The sequence below is a fragment of the Coregonus lavaretus genome (assembly GCF_964263955.1).
Source record: "Coregonus lavaretus genome assembly, chromosome: 17".
NCBI lineage: Eukaryota > Metazoa > Chordata > Actinopteri > Salmoniformes > Salmonidae > Coregonus > Coregonus lavaretus.
The window spans coordinates 17,639,582-17,661,643 of NC_140004.1; the positions used below are offsets into that span (position 1 = coordinate 17,639,582).

At 42.0% G+C, this 22,062-nt stretch overlaps 3 protein-coding genes across 11 annotated transcripts in view; 1 reads left to right on the forward strand and 2 right to left on the reverse strand.

Moving 5' to 3' along the window:
* Positions 1–13,314, reverse strand: part of LOC311144776 (RNA-binding protein Musashi homolog 1-like) — a 30,373-nt gene extending 17,059 nt beyond the window's left edge. For 4 of the 6 annotated variants that reach the window (XM_084180886.1, XM_084180883.1, XM_084180882.1 and 1 more), the window contains exons 1-4: positions 4,115–7,230; positions 3,712–3,752; positions 2,853–2,934; positions 1,601–1,685 (exon numbers count right to left, since the gene is read on the reverse strand). In XM_084180886.1, the coding sequence (XP_084037012.1) occupies positions 1,601–1,685; positions 2,853–2,934; positions 3,712–3,752; positions 4,115–4,173 (267 nt within the window). In that variant the 5' untranslated portion in view covers positions 4,174–7,230. Of the gene's footprint in view, positions 1–1,600; positions 1,686–2,852; positions 2,935–3,711; positions 7,231–12,479 lie in introns of those variants that run through there. The other 2 variants (XM_084180885.1, XM_084180884.1) reach the window with 2 other exon arrangements.
* hnf1a (HNF1 homeobox a) lies at positions 8,668–18,939 on the forward strand. 2 transcript variants are annotated; one of them, XM_084180880.1, is made up of 10 exons: positions 8,668–12,147; positions 13,327–13,526; positions 15,796–15,976; positions 16,082–16,284; positions 16,486–16,631; positions 17,132–17,273; positions 17,462–17,632; positions 17,792–17,907; positions 18,070–18,154; positions 18,464–18,546. In XM_084180880.1, exons 1-10 carry the CDS (start codon positions 11,849–11,851, stop codon positions 18,466–18,468), a joined length of 1,548 nt encoding a protein of 515 aa, XP_084037006.1. In that variant the 5' UTR covers positions 8,668–11,848; the 3' UTR covers positions 18,469–18,546. The 2 variants fall into 2 exon arrangements, with proteins under 2 accessions (XP_084037006.1, XP_084037005.1); XM_084180879.1 differs by having other exon boundaries at positions 8,671–12,147; positions 18,426–18,939.
* On the reverse strand, positions 18,902–20,888 carry cUnh12orf43 (chromosome Un C12orf43 homolog). 3 transcript variants are annotated; one of them, XM_084180889.1, is made up of 6 exons: positions 20,719–20,888; positions 20,497–20,527; positions 20,265–20,363; positions 20,046–20,116; positions 19,827–19,917; positions 18,902–19,636 (listed from the first exon to the last, which is right to left on the reverse strand). In XM_084180889.1, the coding sequence occupies exons 1-6, from the start codon at positions 20,837–20,839 to the stop codon at positions 19,249–19,251; spliced, it is 801 nt and encodes a 266-aa protein (XP_084037015.1). In that variant the 5' UTR covers positions 20,840–20,888; the 3' UTR covers positions 18,902–19,248. The 3 variants fall into 3 exon arrangements, with proteins under 3 accessions (XP_084037015.1, XP_084037013.1, XP_084037014.1); XM_084180887.1 differs by lacking the exon at positions 20,719–20,888 and having other exon boundaries at positions 19,027–19,636; positions 19,827–19,920; positions 20,049–20,116; positions 20,265–20,668; XM_084180888.1 differs by lacking the exon at positions 20,719–20,888 and having other exon boundaries at positions 19,027–19,636; positions 20,265–20,668.
* Between the last annotated feature and the right edge of the window lie 1,174 nt (positions 20,889–22,062).

Consider the following 22,062-nt stretch of genomic DNA (forward strand, 5'->3'; position numbering starts at 1 on the left):
GCTGACAACACATGGATCTAATCTATTACTCCTCTAGGTTTTGATAGGAGGTTAAACTGTCACCTAGTCTGGTATCCCAGGAATGATCATTTTCAAAGATGTTGGTTTTGTGTCCATTCTCTTTGGAGGGGGGTGTCATGGAGACACAAAAGCCATGGCAACTAACCATTAAAGCCCCCATTGTAACTATCATCATGCCAAATCAGACTGATGTAGTAACCTTTGACTTGGTCTGACTTTTGTAAATCTATTATTTATCTACAAACCTTTTTCTATACTTCTGCACAGAATGTTACTTTGAATCTGTGCCGTTCCCATCCCATAAAGCTCTCCACCCTAACTATGACCCCCTCCCTCCCTCCCCTGAGTGGTGTCCTCTTTAGTCTCAACTAATCTTCCGTGTGTATATCTGTAGATATGTTGAGATGGTGTACCTCTCCAAACACAAAAGGGAAGAAAGAGCCTCAGCACATTTCAATACACTGACCTACCCCCAGCCATCACCACTCCCACCCAGTAAGGGGGAACTTAGCCGTCCCTATGGCGACCAACGGGCAGCATTGTTCCCAAACCAGCCCACATTCATTAATGACAAAGACACACAACACCCAGAGTTTTAAAAACACAAGTTATACACACTCCCTCATGCACATGTACACATAGAAACAGGTAATGTCTGAAACAATAGGGCAATCTTTGATCTGGCTAATGGTGTTCTGAGATTTTGTTTTGTTTTCCCACAAGGGATAATAATGCCCTTCCATATGGTAGTGGTTGTTCTGACACGCCCTCCCTATTGAATAGCACTGATATGACAATGTTGGGAATATCACTATCTTGTCCCAACTACATCAACACCTGTAGCTTACTAGTTTCAGGGTGCAGAGGCACAAGTTAATTCATAGATGTTTTTAAATAAGACAGTTATGTAGGTAATTTTCACCCAAGGAACAAATGACTTGCGAACTGAAGTATAAAACAGCATGCAGAACGTTTGATGATGAGTTTACACTTGCTATGAAGCAGAAACGGTGCTATTGAACACAACCCTGTCTGGGTCCCCCAGTTACCATGGCAATTGACACTGTGTAATGCTTTCTTGACTGTTTCACTGTGGAGGGTAAGGGAAAGAGAGAGCACATTCTGTAGCCCAGTCTATTCCTGAGCTTTACTCCATGGCTCAACGTGTAGTTTTTATATCCCATTAAGCGTCATGTATAAAGAACACTTGCAAATCATAATGGTAAGAGCATTACTCAAAAGTATTTTACTAGTAGCCTAGTTTAGTAGTCTAGTTTAAATTAAAGGCAGCAATGGATCTCTTTAATAGTGCCATATAAAGGCAATAATATATCTATATTTAACTTATTTCCCAGAGATAACGTAATAACTTTACAAAAGTTTTTTGTTTTTTTTAATAGTAGAGTATGTCTAAAAGACTATTCAAATTGATAAAACTACTACAGCCATATCAAATAATGTTTTAGTTCTTGAGAACGGAAGACATGTTTTGTAGTAGGCTTTTGTATAAAAATGGAAGTGATAAGACTAGAAAAGTATTCTAATCTACAGAAATACTTTAAGTGGATGAATAACTCACTGTTTTCGAATCCAACTCATGCCTGGTTACTGCCAAAACTGAATCCACACCGGCCTGGTCAAGAAACGTGACAAATCCAAAACCCCTGCAAATAAATATCAACAAAGAGCCTCAGCACCCAGCAGAAAGTATTCACACCCCTTGACTTTTTCCACATTTGTTGTGTTACAGCCTGAATTTAAAATGGATTTAATTGAGATTGTTTGTCACTGGCCTACACACAATACCCCATAATGTCAAAAAATAACCCTAATTGCTCATGTAAGTCGCTCTGGATAAGAGCGTCTGCTAAATGACGTAAATGTAAATGTGCAGTTTTGTTTTTTGAATATTTTTGAAAATTATTAAAAATGAAAAGCTGAAATGTCTGGAGTAAATAAGTATTCAACCCCTTTGTTATGGCAATACAAAACATTACTGAGGACCACTCTTCATATTTTTAAGTATAGTGGTGGTTGCATCATGTTATGGTATGCTTGTAATAGTTAAGGACTGGGGAGTTTTTTAGGATAAAAAAGAAACGGAATGGAGCTAAGCACAGGCAACCTGGTTCAGGAAAACCTGGTTCAGTCTGCTTTCCACCAGACACTGGAAGACGAATTCACCTTTCAACAAGACAATAACCTAAAACACAAGGCCAAATCTAGAAGACAGTGAATGTTTCTGAGTGGCCGAGTTACAGTTTTGACTTAAATCTGCGTGAAAATCTATGGCAAGACCTGAAAATGGTTGTCTAGCAATGGTCAACAACCAATTTGACAGAGCTTGAAGAATTTTGAAAAGAATAATGGGCAAATATTGTACAATCCAGGTGTGCAAAGCTCTTAGAGACTTACCCAGGAAGACTCACAGCTGTAATCGCTGCTAAACGTGATTCTAACATGTATTGACTTAGGGTTGTGAATACGTATGTAAATGAGATTTCTGTATTTTATTTTCAATAAATGTGCAAAAAATAATAATAATATGTTTTCACTTTGTCAATATGTGGTATTGTGTAGATGGGGTGAGAAAAATCTATTTAATCAATTTTGAATTCAGGCTGTAACAACAAAATGTGGAATAAGTCAACGGGTATGAATACTTTCTGAAGGCACTGTACAATAATTAAACACATAAAGAAAGTATTGACACATATTAATCATATGAATGAAGTAGGCCTATGTCATCACGAGCAGTTGAACTGGTGTGATGTGTCCGAGCAGGCTTGGGCTTTTCTGATAGGGCGCTGCACCGCGCACGCCCCCCTCACCTAGAACGCTTAGTAACTGGATCCCGCATCACCATGCACTCCTTCACCTCGCCATACTTGCAAAAGTACTCTTTCAATCCCTCTGAAAGAAAGAAGACCAACAAACTGAGATAAACTATTTTTTTTGTATGTCAGTAGCATAAAGCAGGTGGTGTGTGACGCTACTGCCTACTACGGTATAATTGTAGCCACCATTGTTCAACTTTCTGATGGTCGCAGTATGTGATTGGGTTCAAACGTCAACAATGTTACTGTCCAGTGTCCAGTAATGAGAAAATAAAATAAGGAATGTTTAAAGTTGACAATGACAGCCTATACATAATAGAGACTAAATTATGATCCATTATCCAATGACAGAATCAAGACAAAACTCATCCCTCAAGGGATGCAACAAAATCTATCTTCCTGCGATAAATGCGCAATTATTGTCTTGAACAATAGCCTATTGGTTTATTCAGCAGAACTTTTGTAAACTCCTTTTCCAAAATGCCATACCATTTTTAACGGATTTATAGATTTAGGCCAGTTATAGTTTTGTCTCATTACTTTAGGATTGGTTCATTTTCATCTTGGCATTCTTTATTATATTCCCCTGTAGGCTAGGCTACTGATCTGAGTTGAATGGGGGGCTTTGATTTTAGCGGTGGACCACAGATTGAATTTATCTAGATGCCAAATGAGCTTAGCATAACTCATTAATCACTTTTAGAAATCTTGAATCAAAACTAGGATTTAGGCTATTAGCTACAGATTATTATTTCCTACTCTCACTGTGACTTTAAAACAGATATGACTGAGAATTACATACGAGAATAAACGGCTGATAAAAGTTTTATAAAGTTTGGAGAAAAAAGCTTACCTTGTGTCGTCTGCCAGCTGAGGCCGCCAATGAACATTTTGCTAAAAGAAATAACGCATAAGTGAAAAAGCACATTAAATAGTCCTAGGTAACATGTAAGCTTTGATGTTGGATAAACGAGGGCAGTTCAATCATTTAGAAATGTCGACAGCAATATTTAACTCGCTTATTATAAGTTATAACACCGTTATTGAAGCCAAAATATAATTTCTCTGTTCACAAAAATACAATGAATGAGCGGTCTCTCTTTGAAGATGAGCAGTGCCATGGACCAACAACACAAAAAGTGCGAGTATGCTCTCCGTCTCAGTAAAATAGGTAGTTTCTCTCCACTCCTGGATTCGTCTCGGAGGTGTATCCGATCTCAGGACTAGGTATAGCCGACTGAGGAAGGTAGGTTTACCAGGGGTCGTGAGGGGAGTCCGTGGAGGACAGGCTGCTCTGGCTCCCTTCCGTATCCATTTCGTGCCCGTGTGTTCAGACTGTACCGTATGGAAAAACAGGCAGAGTGGAGTGATGGGGCGGGGGTTTGGCCAAGGTTTAAGGGGGGAACGGGCTGTTGCAGAGAGGAGGGACGAGTGCATTTGGCTCAAGGAGAGGTGGTCGACTCCTCCTCTCCTTGTACCCGCGTGTTCCTCTCATCCTAGCGGTACACCTTTGTCCCATAAATTAGTTCGAAATTACGCAAATTTTACGCATGCTTATAAATAAACAAATAGAGAAATCAATATGTATTCTCGTTTGGGTAAATGATAATACTGTATGAAATAATTGGAATGATCATTTTTGTTCGTGTGGGCTGCATATATTCCATACAGGTTTAAGGTTTTAAGCTAGGCCATATTAATGACACATAAATACACTATATATACAAAAGTATGTGGACACCCCTTCAAATTAGTGGATTCGGCTATTTCAGCCATACCCCTTGCTGACAGGTGTATAAAATCGAGTACACAGCCATGGAATCTCCATAGACAAACATTACTGAAGAGTTCAGTGCCTTTCAACATGGCACCATCATAGGATGCCACCTTTCCAACAAGTCAGTTTGTCAAATTTCTCCCCTGCTAGAGCTGCCCCATCAACTGTAAGTGCTTTTATTGTGAAGTGGAAACGTCTAGGAGCAACAATGGCTCAGCCGCAAATTGGTAGGCACACAAGCTCACAGAACAGGACCGCCGAGTGCTGAAGCGCATAGCGCGTAAAAATCTTCTGTCCTCTGTTGTAACACTCACTACCAACTTCCAAACTGCCTCTGGAAGCAACTTCAGCACAATAACTGTTCATCAGGAGCTTCATAAAATGGGTTTCCATGGCCAAGCAGCCGCACACAAGCCTAAGATCACCATGCGCAATGTCAAGCGTCGGCTGGAATGGTGTAGAGCTCACCGCCATTGGACACTGGAGCAGTGGAAATGTGTTCTCTGGAGTGATGAATCACGCTTCACCATCTGGCAGTCCGACGGACAAATCTGGGTTTGGCGGATGCCAGGAGAACACAACCTGCCCCAATGCATAGTTCCAACTGTAAAGTTTGGTGGATGAGGAATAATGGTCTCGGGCTGTTATTCATTGTTCGGGCTAGGCCCCTTAGTTCCAGTGAAGGGAAATCTGAACGCTACAGCATACAATGAGATTCTAGACGATTCTGTGCTTCCAACTTTGTGGCAACAGTTTGGGGAAGGCCCTTTCCTGTTTCAGCATGACAATGCCCCCATGCACAAAGCGAGGTCCATACAGAAATGGTTTGTCGAGATCGGTGTGGAAGAACTTGACTGGCCTGCACAGAGCCCTGACCTCAACCCCATCGAACATCAGTGCCCGACCTCACTAATGCTCTTGTGGCTGAATGGAAGCAAGTCCCCGCAGCAATATTCCAACATCTAGTGGAAAGCCTTCCCAGAAGAGTGGAGGCTGTTATAGCAGCAAAGGGGGGACCAACTCCATATTAATGGCCATGATTTTGGGATGAGATGTTCGACAAGCAGGTGTCCACATAATTTTGGTAATGTAGTGTATCAAAATAGAAGTAGATGAGTAACGCTACTATGCCTTCTGCCAAGAAGTCTGGGCCTATCTGGCACAAGAGGAACGGAGCTTTCCCAGTTACTGCATAACCACTGGACCATGATGGTTGTTTCCCGCCAATCGCTACAATGGTGGCAGTGATGGGATATTTCAAGAGTTCCTTATGCCTTTTTGTAAGTGGGATTCAATCTGTAAGCATTAGGTTTAACTTGTGTGCCCAGTCCTCAATAGATGAAAATGTACTGACCTCTTCCAAAATAATTGTCTAGGGCACAGGAGGTAGTGCACCTTCCCTATAACCTCGAGGTTGCTGGTTCAAACCCCACTGCGGGTGCTCCCCTTCAATAGGTTTAATTGAGATTCTACAGGTAACTGCCAAAATAAAAGAAGCACCAACATAAAGTGTCTTAATAAGGTGTTGAGCCACCACAAGCCAGAACAGCTTAATGAACCTTGGCATAGATACTACAAGTGTCTAGAACTCTATTGGAGGAATGCGACACCATTCTTCCACAAGAAATTCCATAATTTGGTATTTTGTTGATGGTGGTGAAAAAACGCAGTCTCCGGCGCCTCTCCAGAATCTCCCATAGGTGTTTAATTGGGTTGAGATCTAATGACTGAGACGGACATGGCATATGGTTTACATTGTTTTCATGCTCATCAAACCATTCAGTGACCATTCGTGCCCTGTGGATGGACGCATTGTCATCCTATGGGGGCATAGCCATGGTAGCCAAAATACTGGCCTGCCCAGCATTATTATACACTGAACAAAAAATATAAAACGCAACATGTAAAGTGTTGGTTCCATGTTTCATGAGCTGAAATAAAAAATCCCAGTAATTTTCCACATGCACAAAAAGCTTATTTCTCTAAAATTTTGGGTGCTGAGGAGTATGTTTGTCTGTAATAAAGTCAATTTGTGGGGAAGACTCATTCTGATTGGCTGGGCCTGGCTCCCAAGCTCCCTATGCCCTCCAAGGCTCACCCATGGCTGCACCCCTGCCCAGTCATGTGAAATCCATAGATTAGGGCCTAATTAATTTATTTCAATTGACTGATTTCCTTCTATGTAACTCAGTAAAATCTTGCATTTATAGTTTTGTTCAGTATACATGACCCTAAACATGATGGAATGTTAATTGCTTAACTCAGGAACGACACCTGTATGGAAGCAACTGCTGTCAATATACTTTGTATCCCTCATTTACTCAAGCGTTTACATTATTGTGGCAGTTACCTGTGTTGTAAAAATCTGTGTTTTAAAAAGAGAGCCCTTTTTTATAAGTTTGACAAAATGTTTTGCAATGAAACAATCCTGAATTTAACATGCCACCATCTCTCCATTTAGTTGCGATAATAGGATTGAATGAACTGTCCTACAGGCATAGGTCCATAGGCCTAATACACGTGCTTGACTTCACCCAACTCCCTCATGTGACATACAGGGCATTCATATTCAGACCCCTTCACTTTTTCCACATTTTGTTACGTTACAGCCTTATTCTAAAATTAATTAAATAAATAAAAATTCCCTCATCAATCTACACACAATACCCCATAATGACAAAGCGAAAACAGGTTTTTTGAAATGTTTGCAAATGTATTAAAAATTAAAATAAATAATCAGACCCTTTGCTATGAGACTCGAAATTGAGCTCAGGTGCATCCTGTTTCCATTGATCATCCTTGAGATGTTTCTACCTGTGGTAAATTCAATTGATTGGACATGATTTGGAAAGGCACACACCTGTCTTTGTAAGGTCCCACATTTGACAGTGCATGTCAGAGCAAAAACCAAGCCATGAGGAACAAGGAATTGTCCGTAGAGCTCCGAGACAGGATTGTGTCTAGGCACAGATCTGGGAAAGGGTACCAAAACATTTCTGCAGCATTGAAGGTCCCCAAGAACACAGTGGCCTCCATCATTCTTAAATGGAAGAAGTTTGGAACCACACTGAGTAATCGGGTAGAAGGGCCTTGGTCAGGGAGGTGACCAAGAACCCGATGGTCACTCTGACAGAGCTCCAGAGTTCCTCTGTGGAGATGAGAGAACTTTCCAGAAGGACAACCATCTCTGCAGCACTCCACCAATCAGGCCTTTATGGTAGAGTGGCCAGACGGAAGCCACACCTCAGTAAAAAGGCACATGACAGCCAGCTTGGAGTTTGCCAAAAGGCACCCAAAGGAAACAAGATTCTCTGGTCTGATGAAACCAAGATCGAACTCTTTGGCCTGAATGCCAAGCGTCACGTCTGAAGGAAACCAGCAAGCGTCACGTCTGAAGGAAACCAGGCACCGCTCATCACCTGGCCAATACCATCCCTACGGTGAAGCATGGTGGTGGCAGCATCATGCTGTAGGGATGTTTTTCAACGGCAGGGACTGGGAGACTAGTCAGGATCGAGGGAAAGATTAACAGAGCAAAGTACAGAGAGATCCTTGATGAAAACCTGTTCAAGAGTGCTCAGGACCTCAGACTGGGGTGAAGGTTTTCCTTCCGACAGGACAACGACCCTAAGCACACAGCCAAGACAACGCAGTAGTGGCTTCGGGACAAGTCTCTGAATGTCCTTGAGTGGCCCAGCCAGCCTGGACTTGAACCCGATCTAACATCTCTGGAGAGACCTGAAAATAGCTGTGAAGCGATGCTCCCCATCCAACCTGACAGAGCTTGAGAGGATCTGCAGAGAAGAATGGAAGAAACTCCCCAAATACAGGTGTGCCAAGCTTGTAGCATCATACCCAAGAAGATTAGAGGCTGTAAACGCTGCCAAAGCTGCTTCAACAAAGTACTGAGTAAAGAGTCTGAATACTTTTTTTTATTTTTAATAAAATTGATAAAGTCTAAAAACCTGTTTTTGCTTTGTCATGATGGGGTACTGTGTGTAGATTGATGAGGGAAAAAACAATTTAATCAATTTTAGAATAACGCTGTAACGTAACAAAATGTGGAACAAGTCAAGGGGTCTGAATACTTTCCGAATGCACTGTATGCTGCTGCGACACTTTACAAGACATACACAAAAAAAAACAAATGACTAGGTTTGGTGAACATATGACACCAAATGACGTTCAGACTAATCCATATTGTATCCAACCCTGTACAGCCTACACGTTTAGAATTCTCTTTTGTTTGACAATAGGTAATGTATAGCATTTAGTTATTTGTTACCTTCCTGACTACTGCATTACTAAATATTGAACAACGAAGCTAGCCTTGAAAAATCTGCTCTCCACTTTTAATAAATCTCACAAAACATACTTATTGTACAACTACAGTACAGGCCATCATGAAAATGGACCGTTTTTTGTCTACAAATAAAATGGATTGAGAAAATAAAACCTTTGGGCTAGTTGATGTTGATGATATTTTATTTATGCATATTTTAGAATATTCACATGAAAATCTGTCACTTATTGGATGGAAACCTAGCTAGTGTCTCCAGGCCTTGGTTCGCCTACACCTGAAACAGTCCTGACACTAGCTTCAGTAATACAGTCGCTCACACTGGCACAATCCACCCCCCCCCATACTTTAACCCCCTGACAAGGTGGTGGTTTTGGGTAGTGTGCTTGCTCATTCACTGCTGGGTCTTCAGTATTTAATTTGTGCCAAAGTCAGCTCCAGCTAATCTCCTCTCCAACACTGACTCAACATGTGACTTGTTAACCGATTGGAGGCCGATCACAATGTTACCTCTAAGAAACAGCCGTTCAAATAATTCAAGCAATGGCAATGCATTAGCACCAATGCCTATGGTGATGAAGGTAAACAATGTTGTTGATTCACATGCCTCCGAAAGACTGTGGGAACATTGGGAAGTCTTTCAAATCTGCATTAAAACTTCAAATAGACTAACCGTAACTACTGTATTGTCATAGAAGCCTCTGGTTCATCCAACTCCCCTTTACACACTCAGCTTGTTCCATTAGGGGGTGCACTCTCAAGACGCTAAACTAATGCCAGATGACAATAAGAAGGAGAGACTGAACAAACAAACTCATTCGCACTACCTACTCAAGAATATCTGCTCAATATGTGAAACGCCAAACTTGCTTACATTCCTATTTGTCTATTGACTACTTATTTGTTTGTGCTGTGAAGTGTCCATGAAGTTTATACTGGGTGAGTTGTTGGACATTGTTGGAGGCACCCAGCGTAGGCTACACAGCCTCTGCTCCCTGCAGAGGAAACTACAAAAATGTGGACAGTGCTTATTTGGGCAGGAACTAAGGGGTGTGTTTATTTTCTGCATGCATGATCAATGGGGATGAATAGTATGGGGTGGGGGATCTTGGGTGGCGGGGCAGCATGGACACAAGGCTGAGAGAGGAGGGGGCAGAAACAGGGAGGTTGGCTGACTAATGAGACTGAGGAGGACAGCAGGGAAAACAGTTACTCTGTTCCCTTTTCCAGTAAACAAAGTGTAAACTGGTTATGTGGTTCTTTATTTCTAGAACAGAAAATACTGTAGGCTACATACTAACACGTCATGCAAACACACTTTTTCTTTGATAATAAAATTACATAACTGTATATTTACTTTGTCACACCAAATGCCTGCTAGAATGTGTGATATAATGCACTGTATGGGATTAAAATGCAGTACAGACCACACTACCCCACCCCGTCTCTTTTTCTCTGGGCTGTCCTCTGAACAGTGCAAATTCAGGCACAATGTGATTTAATTACAGGGCAGTAGTGTTTCAGAGAGATAGAGGGAGCACTGTTTCCCTGAGTTTCCCCCCCTTTCAAATAGTGTACAATGCCTTCCCTAGTGTAGGGTGGGGTTAGGAGAGAGGCTGAACCGGAGGAAGCACATGGTAAGAGAGAGAGCGTTATTGGAGTTGAATCCACACTGCGAAAGCAATACTACCTATAGAGTATAGCTACAATGCCACCTGCAGGGGTTCTTAAGTATTACTGATTCAGATGTACGCATGAATTTAGACAAAGTCATTGGATGATAATACAGAACAGACGTGTGATGGTAACGACCTGTGAATCTGAAATATATAAAATAATTAACGCAATCTTTAGTGAAAGATTTGACGTGACATCTATGTCTGATGTAATCACAGGCAGTAAAGCATTTTCAATGAGAGAGAGGAAGGAATAAATGAGAAAAGGCTTGGAAAAAGGGGTGGGAAGATGCTTTTGTTTGGGTTTTATGGCCAGATAGTCTACTGCTCTGGGAAAGTGAAAACCCTACACTCCTCCCTTAGGTTAGGTTACCTGGGGAAGAAAAAGATCCAGGAAGAGGGTCAGAGGAAAGTGAGCAGAGAGAGACAGAACCCAAAATCAGTGAACACTAGTAGGTGTAGTCCCCTGTAGCTCAGCTTGCAACGCCAGGGTTGTGGGTGCGTTTCCCACGGGGGGCCAGTATGAAAATATATGCACTCACTAACTGTAAGTCGCTCTGGATAAGAGCGTCTGCTAAATGACGTAAATGTAAAATGTGTTCTCTGGCATCTAAAAGCTACCTCTATCAGACCGTGTCTTTCTAGGATGATGCAGTAGTGCCCTCTAGTGCTGTGCAGGACAACTGCTTCTTTCAATTTATTTTGAATATATTATAAAATAAATATGATCGTTTTTAATGGGTGTATTAAGATGCAGTTTGCATATTTTTGTAACCTCTCATATATGTATTGCATTTGTGTGTTATACAGGAGCCTGTATGAATGTGCAGTTTATTTTCATTTATAGTTTGACTGCACTTTGTTCACTGTTAGGGATGGACGGAGATGGGGACAAAGTTCAAAGAAAGCGCATGGGGAGGAGGGGGAGGAAGGTAAAAAAAGACCTTTTAAAGCATAACAGCAGGTGGAGGGCTAAAACCAGACAGCTCAGCTCAGAACGGAACGAGACGAGGAGAAAATCAAACAGGGGAAAATGAAAGCAAACTTTCTCTATTCCTAAACTGAAGAAGGACAGAAATGCAATGACTCCAGAAGCCAAATCCTCTGTCTTTTGTGTAAGCGCATGACTGCAGTGTGTCTGTGTTGGTGTGTGAGTGTGTGTGTGTGCGCGTTTGTGACCTGTGGCCTGCGTAGTCTGTGTGCTGTGTTAGTGAGGTAAAGATTAGGCAACAGCGTAATGGAGGGAGAGGAGAGGAAAGGAGAAGCAGGGCCCGGCCCTGGGCGTCTGTCTGCTCTCCAGGAGCAGCTGATCTGGGCTCTGCTGAGCTCTGGACTGTCCCGGGAGGTCCTGGTCCATGCCCTGGGAGAACTGGAGCGAGAGAGGGTCACCCCTGGAGCAGAGAAGGGGGACAGGGGGGATGGCGAGAGTTCGGAGGAGGGAGAAATTGATTTTCCACCCCCCATATTCCAGGAGCTGGAGGCACTAGCCCCAGAGGAGGCAGCCAGACAGAGGGCTCTGGTCGACCAACTGCTTCAGTAAGTAGCTTCCAAATGTCTGCCATCCACCCTATCCTCCCCTTAACATACACATACATGTACAGTACATCAATCTATTCCTTTTATCAAAGCTCAAATATTAATACACACACCCATACAACAACAAAATAGCCAAATCCCTTTGCTGTGCTATTATTCTCTCACTTTATAAAAATAATGTCCAACTCATTTGTAAAAAAAAAATATTGGAAAACAAATACGTTTTAGTGGTTACTTGATTATGTTTTCCATTCTCTTTCTTTTCTGCTATCTTTTCCTGTTGTTTTCTGACCAAGGAAAGGTTCCAGAGTACAAACAATTGACGGTTTTACCTGGTAGCATCCTTTCTACTCCATTTCTTCGTCTTCCTCAAATTTAGTCCCCCTCTCCCCCTTCCTCCCTCGTTCTCCCTCTCCCTCTGTGAGATCTCTCTCGGCCTCTGAGGTGAATTTAAAGGAGGGTTCCTCCTTTCCTAGTTACTAATTACCCACCCCATCATTATTCTCTGTCCATTTAATGAATGAACTACATGCATGGGTTAAGATTAACAGAAATGTGCTGTGTGTGTGTGTGTGTGTGTGTGTGTGTTAGAACAGATTGAGTGAATATTTACTACTGCTTGGAAAAGCCCATTTAATTTTACCACATTTAAAACTACAACAAATATCTCAAATCAAATCAAATTTTATTGGTCACATGCGCCGAATACAACAGGTGCAGACATTACAGTGAAATGCTTACTTACAGCCCTTAACCAACAGTGCATTTATTTTTAACAAAAAAAAAGTAAAAATAAAACAACAAGATTATGGTTTAACTGCTCATTGTATATAACTAAAAGTTGGCAATTTTACAACACCTAGCATGAACACACAACTTTACCAACCATGCCTTAGTATAAAAATGCATCAAACAAAAAGCTTTTGTATGTTAACATACATTATACCTATGTTATGTACTATTGCTAGCCGTTAAGGTTTGTGTTGCAGCAAGTAGGCCATCCATATAATGTTTATGGGTTTTATTTCCAGTGACCAGAGAGAGCTGGACTTTGCCCTGCTGTGCTTCCCCTTATCTCTTATTGTCAACATCCCTCTCTCCCTCCCCCTCCCCCTCCCTCTCTTTATGCACATGTGTTTTGCCTGTGTCTGTGTCTGTGTATTTGTCTGTGTGTGATAGGGAGGATCCATGGCGCGTGGCAAAAGTGGTGAAGAGCTACATGCAGCAGCATAACCTCCCCCAGAGAGAGGTGGTAGAGTCCACAGGCCTCAACCAGTCCCATCTCTCCCAGCACCTCAACAAAGGCACGCCCATGAAGAACCAGAAACGGGCTGCTTTGTACAGCTGGTACGTCAGGAAGCAGGGCGAGATTAGCCAGCGTGAGTATTTGACCAGCTGATGAGCTGACCCTGCCTGTACTGCACAACAGTATGACATTACAGTCTGGACTCTATAAGTGTAACATTTATATTAGGTGAAATCATGACTACCTCATTCATTAATATTCACAATAAATTACCATAAATCTATTCGATTCCGGGCATTGGGAGCTCTTACACAAGACTGAATCTCAGGATGCAAAGAACAATTATGTCAACGGATCTTCCTTACTCTTCTTTCTCGTTCTATGTCCTTCCTTATATCCACTTTCTGGCTAATTTTCAAATAGCTTTGACGTTTGCAAACTTTCCATTTCAAACATGTAAGGAAACTGTGGTCTCCTGCTGTGTTTTCCTAATGATAGCGAAATCACAATACCTGTACCCCAATCCTTAGACTGGTAAACCCATCATGATAAATGATTCAATACGTCTGTCTGATGTAAACAACTATGGGGGCCCACTGGTCACTGGGAGTTAAATATAGACATGTAAGGTAACATGATACTGTCCACTTTCACATTCCATGTGTAGAGAGACACACAATCTGCATGTCCTATGCACATTTTACCACACACACATGCACTTATGTGTTGCATTACAAATGATCTCAAACTCTAATATAAAACATACATTCCTGTGAATTAGCCTTATTTTTGAAAATATATACAGTACCAGTCAAAAGTTTGGACACCTACTCATTCAAGGGTTTTTCTTTATTTTTACTATGTTCTACGGTTGTAGAATAATAGTGAAGACATCACAAATATGAAATAACACATATGGAATCATGTAGTAACCAAAAAAAGTGTTAAACAAATCTAAATATATTTTAGATTCTTCAAAGTAGCCACCCTTTGCCTTGATGACAGCTTTGCACACTCTTGGCATTCTCTCAACCATTTATTTCCTTCTTAATGTGTTTGAGCCAATCAGTTGTGTTGTGACAAGGTAGGGTGGTATACAGAAGATAGCCCTATTTGGTAAAAGACCAAGTCCATATTATGGCAAGAACAGCACAAATAAGCAAAGAGAAATGACAGTCCATCGTTACTTTAAGACATGAAGGTCAGTCAATACAGAACATTTCAAGAACTTTGAAAGTTTCTTCAAGTGCAGTCGCAAAAACCATCAAGCGCTATGATGAAACTGGCTCTCATGAGGACCACCACAGGAAAGGAAGACCCAGAGTTACCTCTGCTGCAGAGGATAAGTTCATTAGAGTTACCAGCCTCAGATTGCAGCCCAAATAAATGCTTCACAGAGTTCAAGTAACAGACACATCTCAACATCAACTGTTCAAAGGAAACTGCGTGAATCAGGCCTTCATGGTCGAATTGCTGCAAAGAAACCACTACTAAAGGACACCAATAATAAGAAGAGACTTGCTTGGGCCAAGAAACACGAGCAATGGACATTAGACCGGTGGAAATCTGTCCTTTGGTCTGATGAGTCCAAATTTGAGATTTTTGGTTCCAACCTCTGTGTCTTTGTGAGACGCAGAGTAGGTGAACGGATGATCTCTGCATGTGTGATTCCCACCGTGAAGCATGGAGGAGGAGGTGTGATGGTGCTTTTCTGGTGACACAGTCAGTGATTTATTTAGAATTCAAGGCACACTTAACCAGCATGGCTACCACAGCATTCTGCAGCGTTACACCATTCCATCTGGTTTGCGCTTAGTGGGACTATCATTTGTTTTTCAACAGGACAATGACCCAAAACACACCTCCAGGCTGTGTAAGGGCTATTTGACCAGGTAGTGTGATGTAGTGCTGCATCAGATGACCTGGCCTCCACAATCACCCAACCTCAACCCAATTGAGATGGTTTGGGATGAGTTGGACCACAGAGTGAAGGAAAAGCAGCCAACAAGTGCTCAGCATACGTGGGAACTCCTTCAAGACTGTTGGAAAAGCATTCCTCATGAAGCTGGTTGAGAGAATGCCAAGAGTGTGCAAAGCTGTCATCAAGGCAAAGGGTGGCTACTTTGAAGAATCTCAAATATAAAATATATTTCGATTTATTTAACACTTTATGTGTTATTTCTTAGTTTTGATGTCTTCACTATTATTCTACAATGTAGAAAATAGTATAAATAAAGAAAAACCCTGGAATGAGTAGGTGTGTCCAAACTTCTGACTGGTAGTGTACATGTAACACAATACTGTCTGAATAATGAATTATACTGATATTATAACAACATGGATACTATAACAATACAATTCATATTTATCACAAATATGCTTTCACTGACCACCCCATGCAGAGTTTACTAATGCCAGGCATGCCCTTGGGTCTGGAGAGGAGCAGGGAGAGGACGTGAGGAAGGGACGTAGGAACAGGTTCAAATGGGGACCCGCCTCCCAGGAAATCCTCTTCCACGCCTATGAACGACAGAGGAACCCAAGCAAAGAGGAGAGAGAGGGATTAGTGGAGGAGTGTAACAGGTGAGAGAAAGGGGAGAGGTCAGATAAAAACAAGAAATGTTCCCAGTTCCAGTGCAATGGAGGAACTGTCCCTGTCATTTTAGCGTGTCCCCCCCTCTCCCTCAGGGCTGAGTGTCTCCAGAGGGGTGTGTCTCCGTCCCAGCTGGCTGGCCTGGGCTCTAACCTGGTGACAGAGGTACGAGTGTACAACTGGTTCGCTAACCGCCGCAAGGAGGAGGCCTTCCGCCATAAGCTGGCTCTCGATATGCCTTACACCAGCCAATCAGCAAGCTCCACCAACCACACTCTCTCACACAGCCCTTTGCAAGGTAACACTCACTAACAGCAAAGTGAATCAAAATATTATTTCATTTAATCCACAAAGAGCATAATGAACCATTAGTGTTGTGCTCAGATGTTGCGTATGTAAGATTTTCAGTGCCCTTATACAGAGGAACAGAGCCAAGACTGACAGGGTGCAACATTCCCTCCTCCCAGAACACCTGATCCTAACTCATCCTCTCTTCCAGGCATGAAGTACAGCCAGCAAATCACATGTGACAGTCTGGGGTCATCGAGGGGTCACAATGGAGACCGAGGCATGGGGGTCCGCCTGGCCAGCCCCATTCAACTGGAGCCCAGCCACACACTCCTGGAAACACACCATCACAAACCAGTGAGATCACCTACCATTATATTATCATTAACCATATCTCACCTCGACACACATTGTCACAATCCATATTACACAATCACAAACCAGTGAGATGGGATCACAAACAACCTCTCATTGTCACAAACCAAAGATCAGCAACTATGATCACATAATCCCAATACACATCATCACCACAATACAGAGATTAGTAACTGCATCAGTGATCACAAACCATAATAAGCAAATTATTTCACAAACCATATTACATCATAATAAGCAAATGACATCACAAACCATATTATATCATAATATAAGACTGTGAGATCACTAACCATATCATATAATCAAAAGACATAGGTCATCATGTAAGGCAGTGAAATTACAAGCCATATCACATCAAACTAGTGAGATCATAGACTACTTCACTTCATCATAAACCTTTGGGAATACAAAACATCTCAATCCTCACAAGAATCCATGGCTGTGGTTCTAACTATCTGCCTCCAACTTTCCCATCTCAGGTATCAGGTGGTGGCCCCCTGCCCCCAGTCAGCACCCTGACCTCACTGCACAGTCTGTCTGCCTCGGCTGCTCCCCACCATGGACTCATCATGGCCTCCCTGCCCAGCGTCATGAGTCTGGGAGAGTCCTCTCTCCTCATAGGTAACCTATTCTACACACAGTCCCATCCACTCAAACGGTTCTAAGTCAGAGCATAGTTATTATTAAACGGTCATTTCAAAACATATCCACTGTATTGCATGATGATCAGAAAGTTGTCACATATAAACTGTAACTGACATTAACAAAGCAGCCTAATCCATGTTTTCCTGGCCTATATTGGTCAACAGGTCAAACTGTACCTGTCATCAACAACGTGGGAGGTGGGTTCACCACCCTTCAGCCAATCTCATTCCAGCAGCAGCTTCATTCCACTTCCCAGCAGCAACTCACACAGCAGTTCCAGAGTCATATGGGCCACAGTCCTTTCATGGCAACCATGGCACAGCTTCCATGCCACAGTAAGGCCACAGTGGCAGCATGTTACTCCTTCATTTGCCCTTTGACAGAAATACCTTATGTGAAACAAGGAATGAGTGAGAGCAACTGAATAGAACTGCTAGAACTAAGGAGGGTTTCATAAAGTACCTCAGCGCCTGCTCTCAATTTCTCCATTGTAGTGTACAGCAAGTCTGATATGTCCCACTACCCTCCGTCCAGCCTACTGTCCCAAGCCATGGTCATCACTGACAGCAGCAGCCTTGGAACACTGACCAGTCTAACCACAGTCAGACAGGTACTGTGATTCCAAACATTCACCTAAATGAAAGCGATGTCATTAATAATCAGTTGCACAAGTCAGAGTATACAGGTACAGAAAAGTCTAGACTCACTAGCTAATGATCAGAAGTAGTATTAAATGTGGGTTGAATCTGCTAATGACTTTTGCATTGGTTAGATTCTGACCACAGACCCTGAGGAGCAGACAGACCAGCCCATCCAAGAGGACTCCCTACACCTGCAGTCCCCTTCACCTGTGCCAGGTAAGATAAAACATGTTACTCTAAGTGTAGACTATTTCCCTAAAGATGCAGTTTCTTACACTACACTACAGGGGAGACTGAAGACATCTAAAAAAGCTACTAAGTGTGTAACACATATTTCAAAGTCATCTTAATACATCTAGATAGTGGTAAATATAACCCATGGTAGTCTCTAGTTGCCAGTCAAAAAAGGGCATTTTAAATGCAGGGTTGTAATTGGAATGACAGTAGAGAAACTGGAAACGAATAACTTACCATCTGTCTTTCTTAGTTTCCTCTGGGAACTTACAGCTGTATCCTCCATCTCAGTCTAGTGAAACTCATCCACCTCACCGCCTCTCCTCTTCGCCAGCAGACATCAACTCCTACATTCCTGCACAGATGGTCTCTACCGCACAGTAGCAACAGAATGTAATCACTATGTAATGTGAAGGGGTGGGAGTAGTAAGTAGAGAACTGTAATAGAGATGCAACGCAAATTCTCAAAAACTACCTCTGCAGTAAAATTATCCAGAGAAACCATATTTCCCATTCTGCGAGATACATAAATCCAGGACAGACTCACTGCCAGTTACCAGTCTCGTCACTTGAATTAGCGGCCTTACTATTACATAGACCAGTGTACTCAGTGTGTCAGTCTGCTGATCTGAGGTCAGGGATAAACCATTAGAAAGAGCCACATCTAAATCCATGCAAAACAGAGAACGCTGAGCAATTGATCCCCATTTTACAATAAACTTATGTTATCAATAGAAAAAAGTGTTTTAATAAAAATGATCTAAGAATTCAGTGTGAACTGCTTTCTTTACAAAACAAGGCATAGCACTGATTGTGTTTTGGGCAGAGAAAATAGGTAATAAAATACAGTATGCCACATTTCTGAAAGATCATATTGCATTCCAGAAAAGAACAAACTACGAAGTTGTACAACATTGCAGTGATTATTTCCAGAAAATAACAGTGTATGACCTGACCATGTTATAATGAATGCTAAGATTCCTAAGTACAACAGGTTAACAGTTCTTACAAGTATGGAACAAACAGCCAATATCCTAAATCACAACACACAAGTTCAGAAGTCTCTCAGTGCTTTTCTACTTCCACCCTTTCATCTGTGCCTTTTTATTTTTCTTCTTGACCTTCAGGGGTAGACTGTCCTCCTCGGGGCTCTTCTGCTCCTCCTCTGTTTTAGCATAAGGTGAGGCTTCTCCACAGTTCTCTACCTCTCCAAACTCCCCGTGGGAAGCTGTCCTTTTCTTATTTTTCTTTGGAACAGGGCTGTTATTACTGTGCTCTCTTTCTGCCTCCTCTCCTGCCTGAACCTTGTATTTCTTCTTCTTCTTCTTCTTCTTCTTAATTTTCTCAGAGCTGAGGGACTCTGGCATGGAAGGTGTAACCGCACTGGGGAGAGCCGATGATAGGAGGTCTGTAACTGACACTGCTGCCTCTCTCAGTCTCATCTCCAGCTCACTGTCACTGTCACTAGAAGAACATTGCAGAAACAAACACTAAACTGTTTATTACAGTAGTATTACAATATGAGATACAGGAATATTACAATCATGCAATGCTACTGTAAGGATTCCTTCACAAAGTAGGAATGAAAATTACATAAAACCACCTCACACAACCCAAAGGTTAAAAGGCCAGGCCTACATAGAACAAGCATCACCTTGAGCTGGGGATGGGGCGGCGCCTTACAGGAGGGGGGGGGGGATCAATGGTAAACTCTCCTGGGACAGATGTGGTGAACAGCCGGAAACCTTAAAACCAAGACATAAGATCAAGACCCCATCCAGCATTTATATCACGTCATATCTGACAACACATCATACAGTTCGTAACTACTGCATCAGTTTCAATGCAAAACAATTTCTCGATAAACCCTCACCACCTTCATCTTCACATTTGGTTGACGCTGTGCAGGGTTTTGATGTTTCTGCAGATATCAATGAAATGCAACTGAAAATCAAATTGCATAGTTAGATTAAAGTAGGCAACTGAAAAGTTGACAGGTGGAGGTAACATGAGGCAAAGGCTATAGGTAGCTATAATAGTAAAACTGATGTTTCATCAAACATTTTCCCATGACAAAGAATAAATACTGTACCTGTCAAGTATAGCCCCTAATTTCTTTGCAACGTGCGCACGGAACTCCGGGGTCGTCTGAAGCTCGTTCCCATCATGTTCATGTTTAGATACAGCCACACTGTTGACCATAGCATTACATAAAACACTATTATTCTGGCAAAGCCAAACGTGAGGCAGAACCTCTATGCATGTTGGTGAATCATAATAATACAGAGGAGATAGCATGCCATTCGGAGAAAAGGAAAACTTACCGACGGGATAGCTTCCCATTGCTTTCCCCATCTAAAAACAACAGTAGTTATATTACTGTTAAGATTTCGCTGCTGTTTTGGGGTAAGATAGATTCGCTCACTAACTAAAGACTTCACACACTAAGATATCTCCCACCCCACATTTGTTGTTGACTAGCGTTAGCTAGCTACATCCTGGGTCTTAATTAAAGCAAAGGTTATTTAATGTTAGGCTGAATTTACCTGCCGTGTTGGTACCATTAGTTCCATATGTGCCAAAACTCCAAGCTGCTTCCTTAAACTTTTCCAGATCTTCATCTTCACTGCTCGAGTCTTCAACCACAGTTCCAACCGGGGCTGACATGTTGGATCAAGTACATGTGCGGCTACAGAGCAATGCACTATGGGTAATGAAGTATTTCGGGGGGGGGGGGGGGGGGTCAGTGTAGTGAGACTTTGATGAGTGAACTTAAGCCAAACTGTATACCAATTTTTTATTTATTTCCCCCTCTCCTGACAGTATATCATCTTACAGAAACAAAAAAATTGAACAGAACATAAAAGGCAATGTTAGGAGGGCTTCTAGATCTACCAGATCCTCACCAAGTACACATCCAATGATGTAGACAACAGTATTTGATATGGAGTCTATATGGTCCCTGAAATGTAACATTCAAAAGACAGCAAACTTTGTAATAATGTTGAATAAAATCTCACTTTGAGATTTGTCTGTCGTAAAACACATTCATCAATAGGTAAAAATACAATATGATCAATAAAAATCAAAGGGGTTCCAGTTTACACAGCATGCGGGTTCAATATGTGGTCCTCTGTAGCTCAGCTGGTAGAGCACGGCGCTTGTGACGCCAGGGTAGTGTGTTCGATCCCCGGGACCACCCATACACAAAAAAAAAATTATGCACGAATGACTGTAAGTCGCTTTGGATAAAAGCGTCTGCTAAATATTATATTATTATACGAGTGAAAAATGATATCAGTTGCGACCATGTTGTAAAAGCCATAATTAGTGTTCATTTGGTGGTGCTATTAATAAAACATAATACAAAAATGGTGCCTGCTATCACAGACCTTCCATCAGTAAAGGTAAAGAACAGACACACCTCAAGTCTCTAAAGTGGATAACATCACAGCCATTTCATCATACATACCACAGGAGGTTTGGGGGCTCGTGGTAATGGCTGGAGCGGAATCAGTGGAACGGTATCAAACACATGGTTTCCATTTGTTTGATGCCATTCCATTGGCGCCTTTCCAGCCATTATTATGAGCCATCCTCCCCTCAGCAGCCTCCACTGATACATACACTATACCTTCCACTGGGCATTATGACCTGTATAGGTATAATTTCATAGCTAATCTCTCGTGGACAGATGAAACGGCGAGAATCTGTCAAGGGCGAGGATATGTCGATGCTCACGTACAATTATGTGATTACGAGCAGCAGTAGTAAAACAGGAAATTACAAACTTTCACAACAATTTCACTTCTGGGTTACTGATATTATTTTATAGCTGACTGGGATATGCTTAGAATGAATTCACAAAAATGTGATGTTGTTGGACAGAT

Excerpts from the sequence above, each read along its gene's own strand:
- hnf1a (XM_084180879.1), top strand. The coding sequence starts at position 11,849 with ATGGAGGGAGAGGAGAGGAAAGGAGAAGCAGGGCCCGGCCCTGGGCGT. Across the intron at positions 16,632-17,131 it reads AAACACACCATCACAAACCA|GTATCAGGTGGTGGCCCCCT; the intron begins GTGAGATCACCT and ends TTCCCATCTCAG. Across the intron at positions 17,274-17,461 it reads AGAGTCCTCTCTCCTCATAG|GTCAAACTGTACCTGTCATC; the intron begins GTAACCTATTCT and ends ATTGGTCAACAG.
- cUnh12orf43 (XM_084180887.1), bottom strand. The coding sequence starts at position 20,527 with ATGGGGAAAGCAATGGGAAGCTATCCCGTCGGTAAGTTTTCCTTTTCT. Across the intron at positions 19,921-20,048 it reads AACCAAATGTGAAGATGAAG|AAGGTTTCCGGCTGTTCACC; the intron begins GTGGTGAGGGTT and ends TGTCTTGGTTTT. Across the intron at positions 19,637-19,826 it reads CGCCCCATCCCCAGCTCAAG|TGACAGTGACAGTGAGCTGG; the intron begins GTGATGCTTGTT and ends ATGTTCTTCTAG.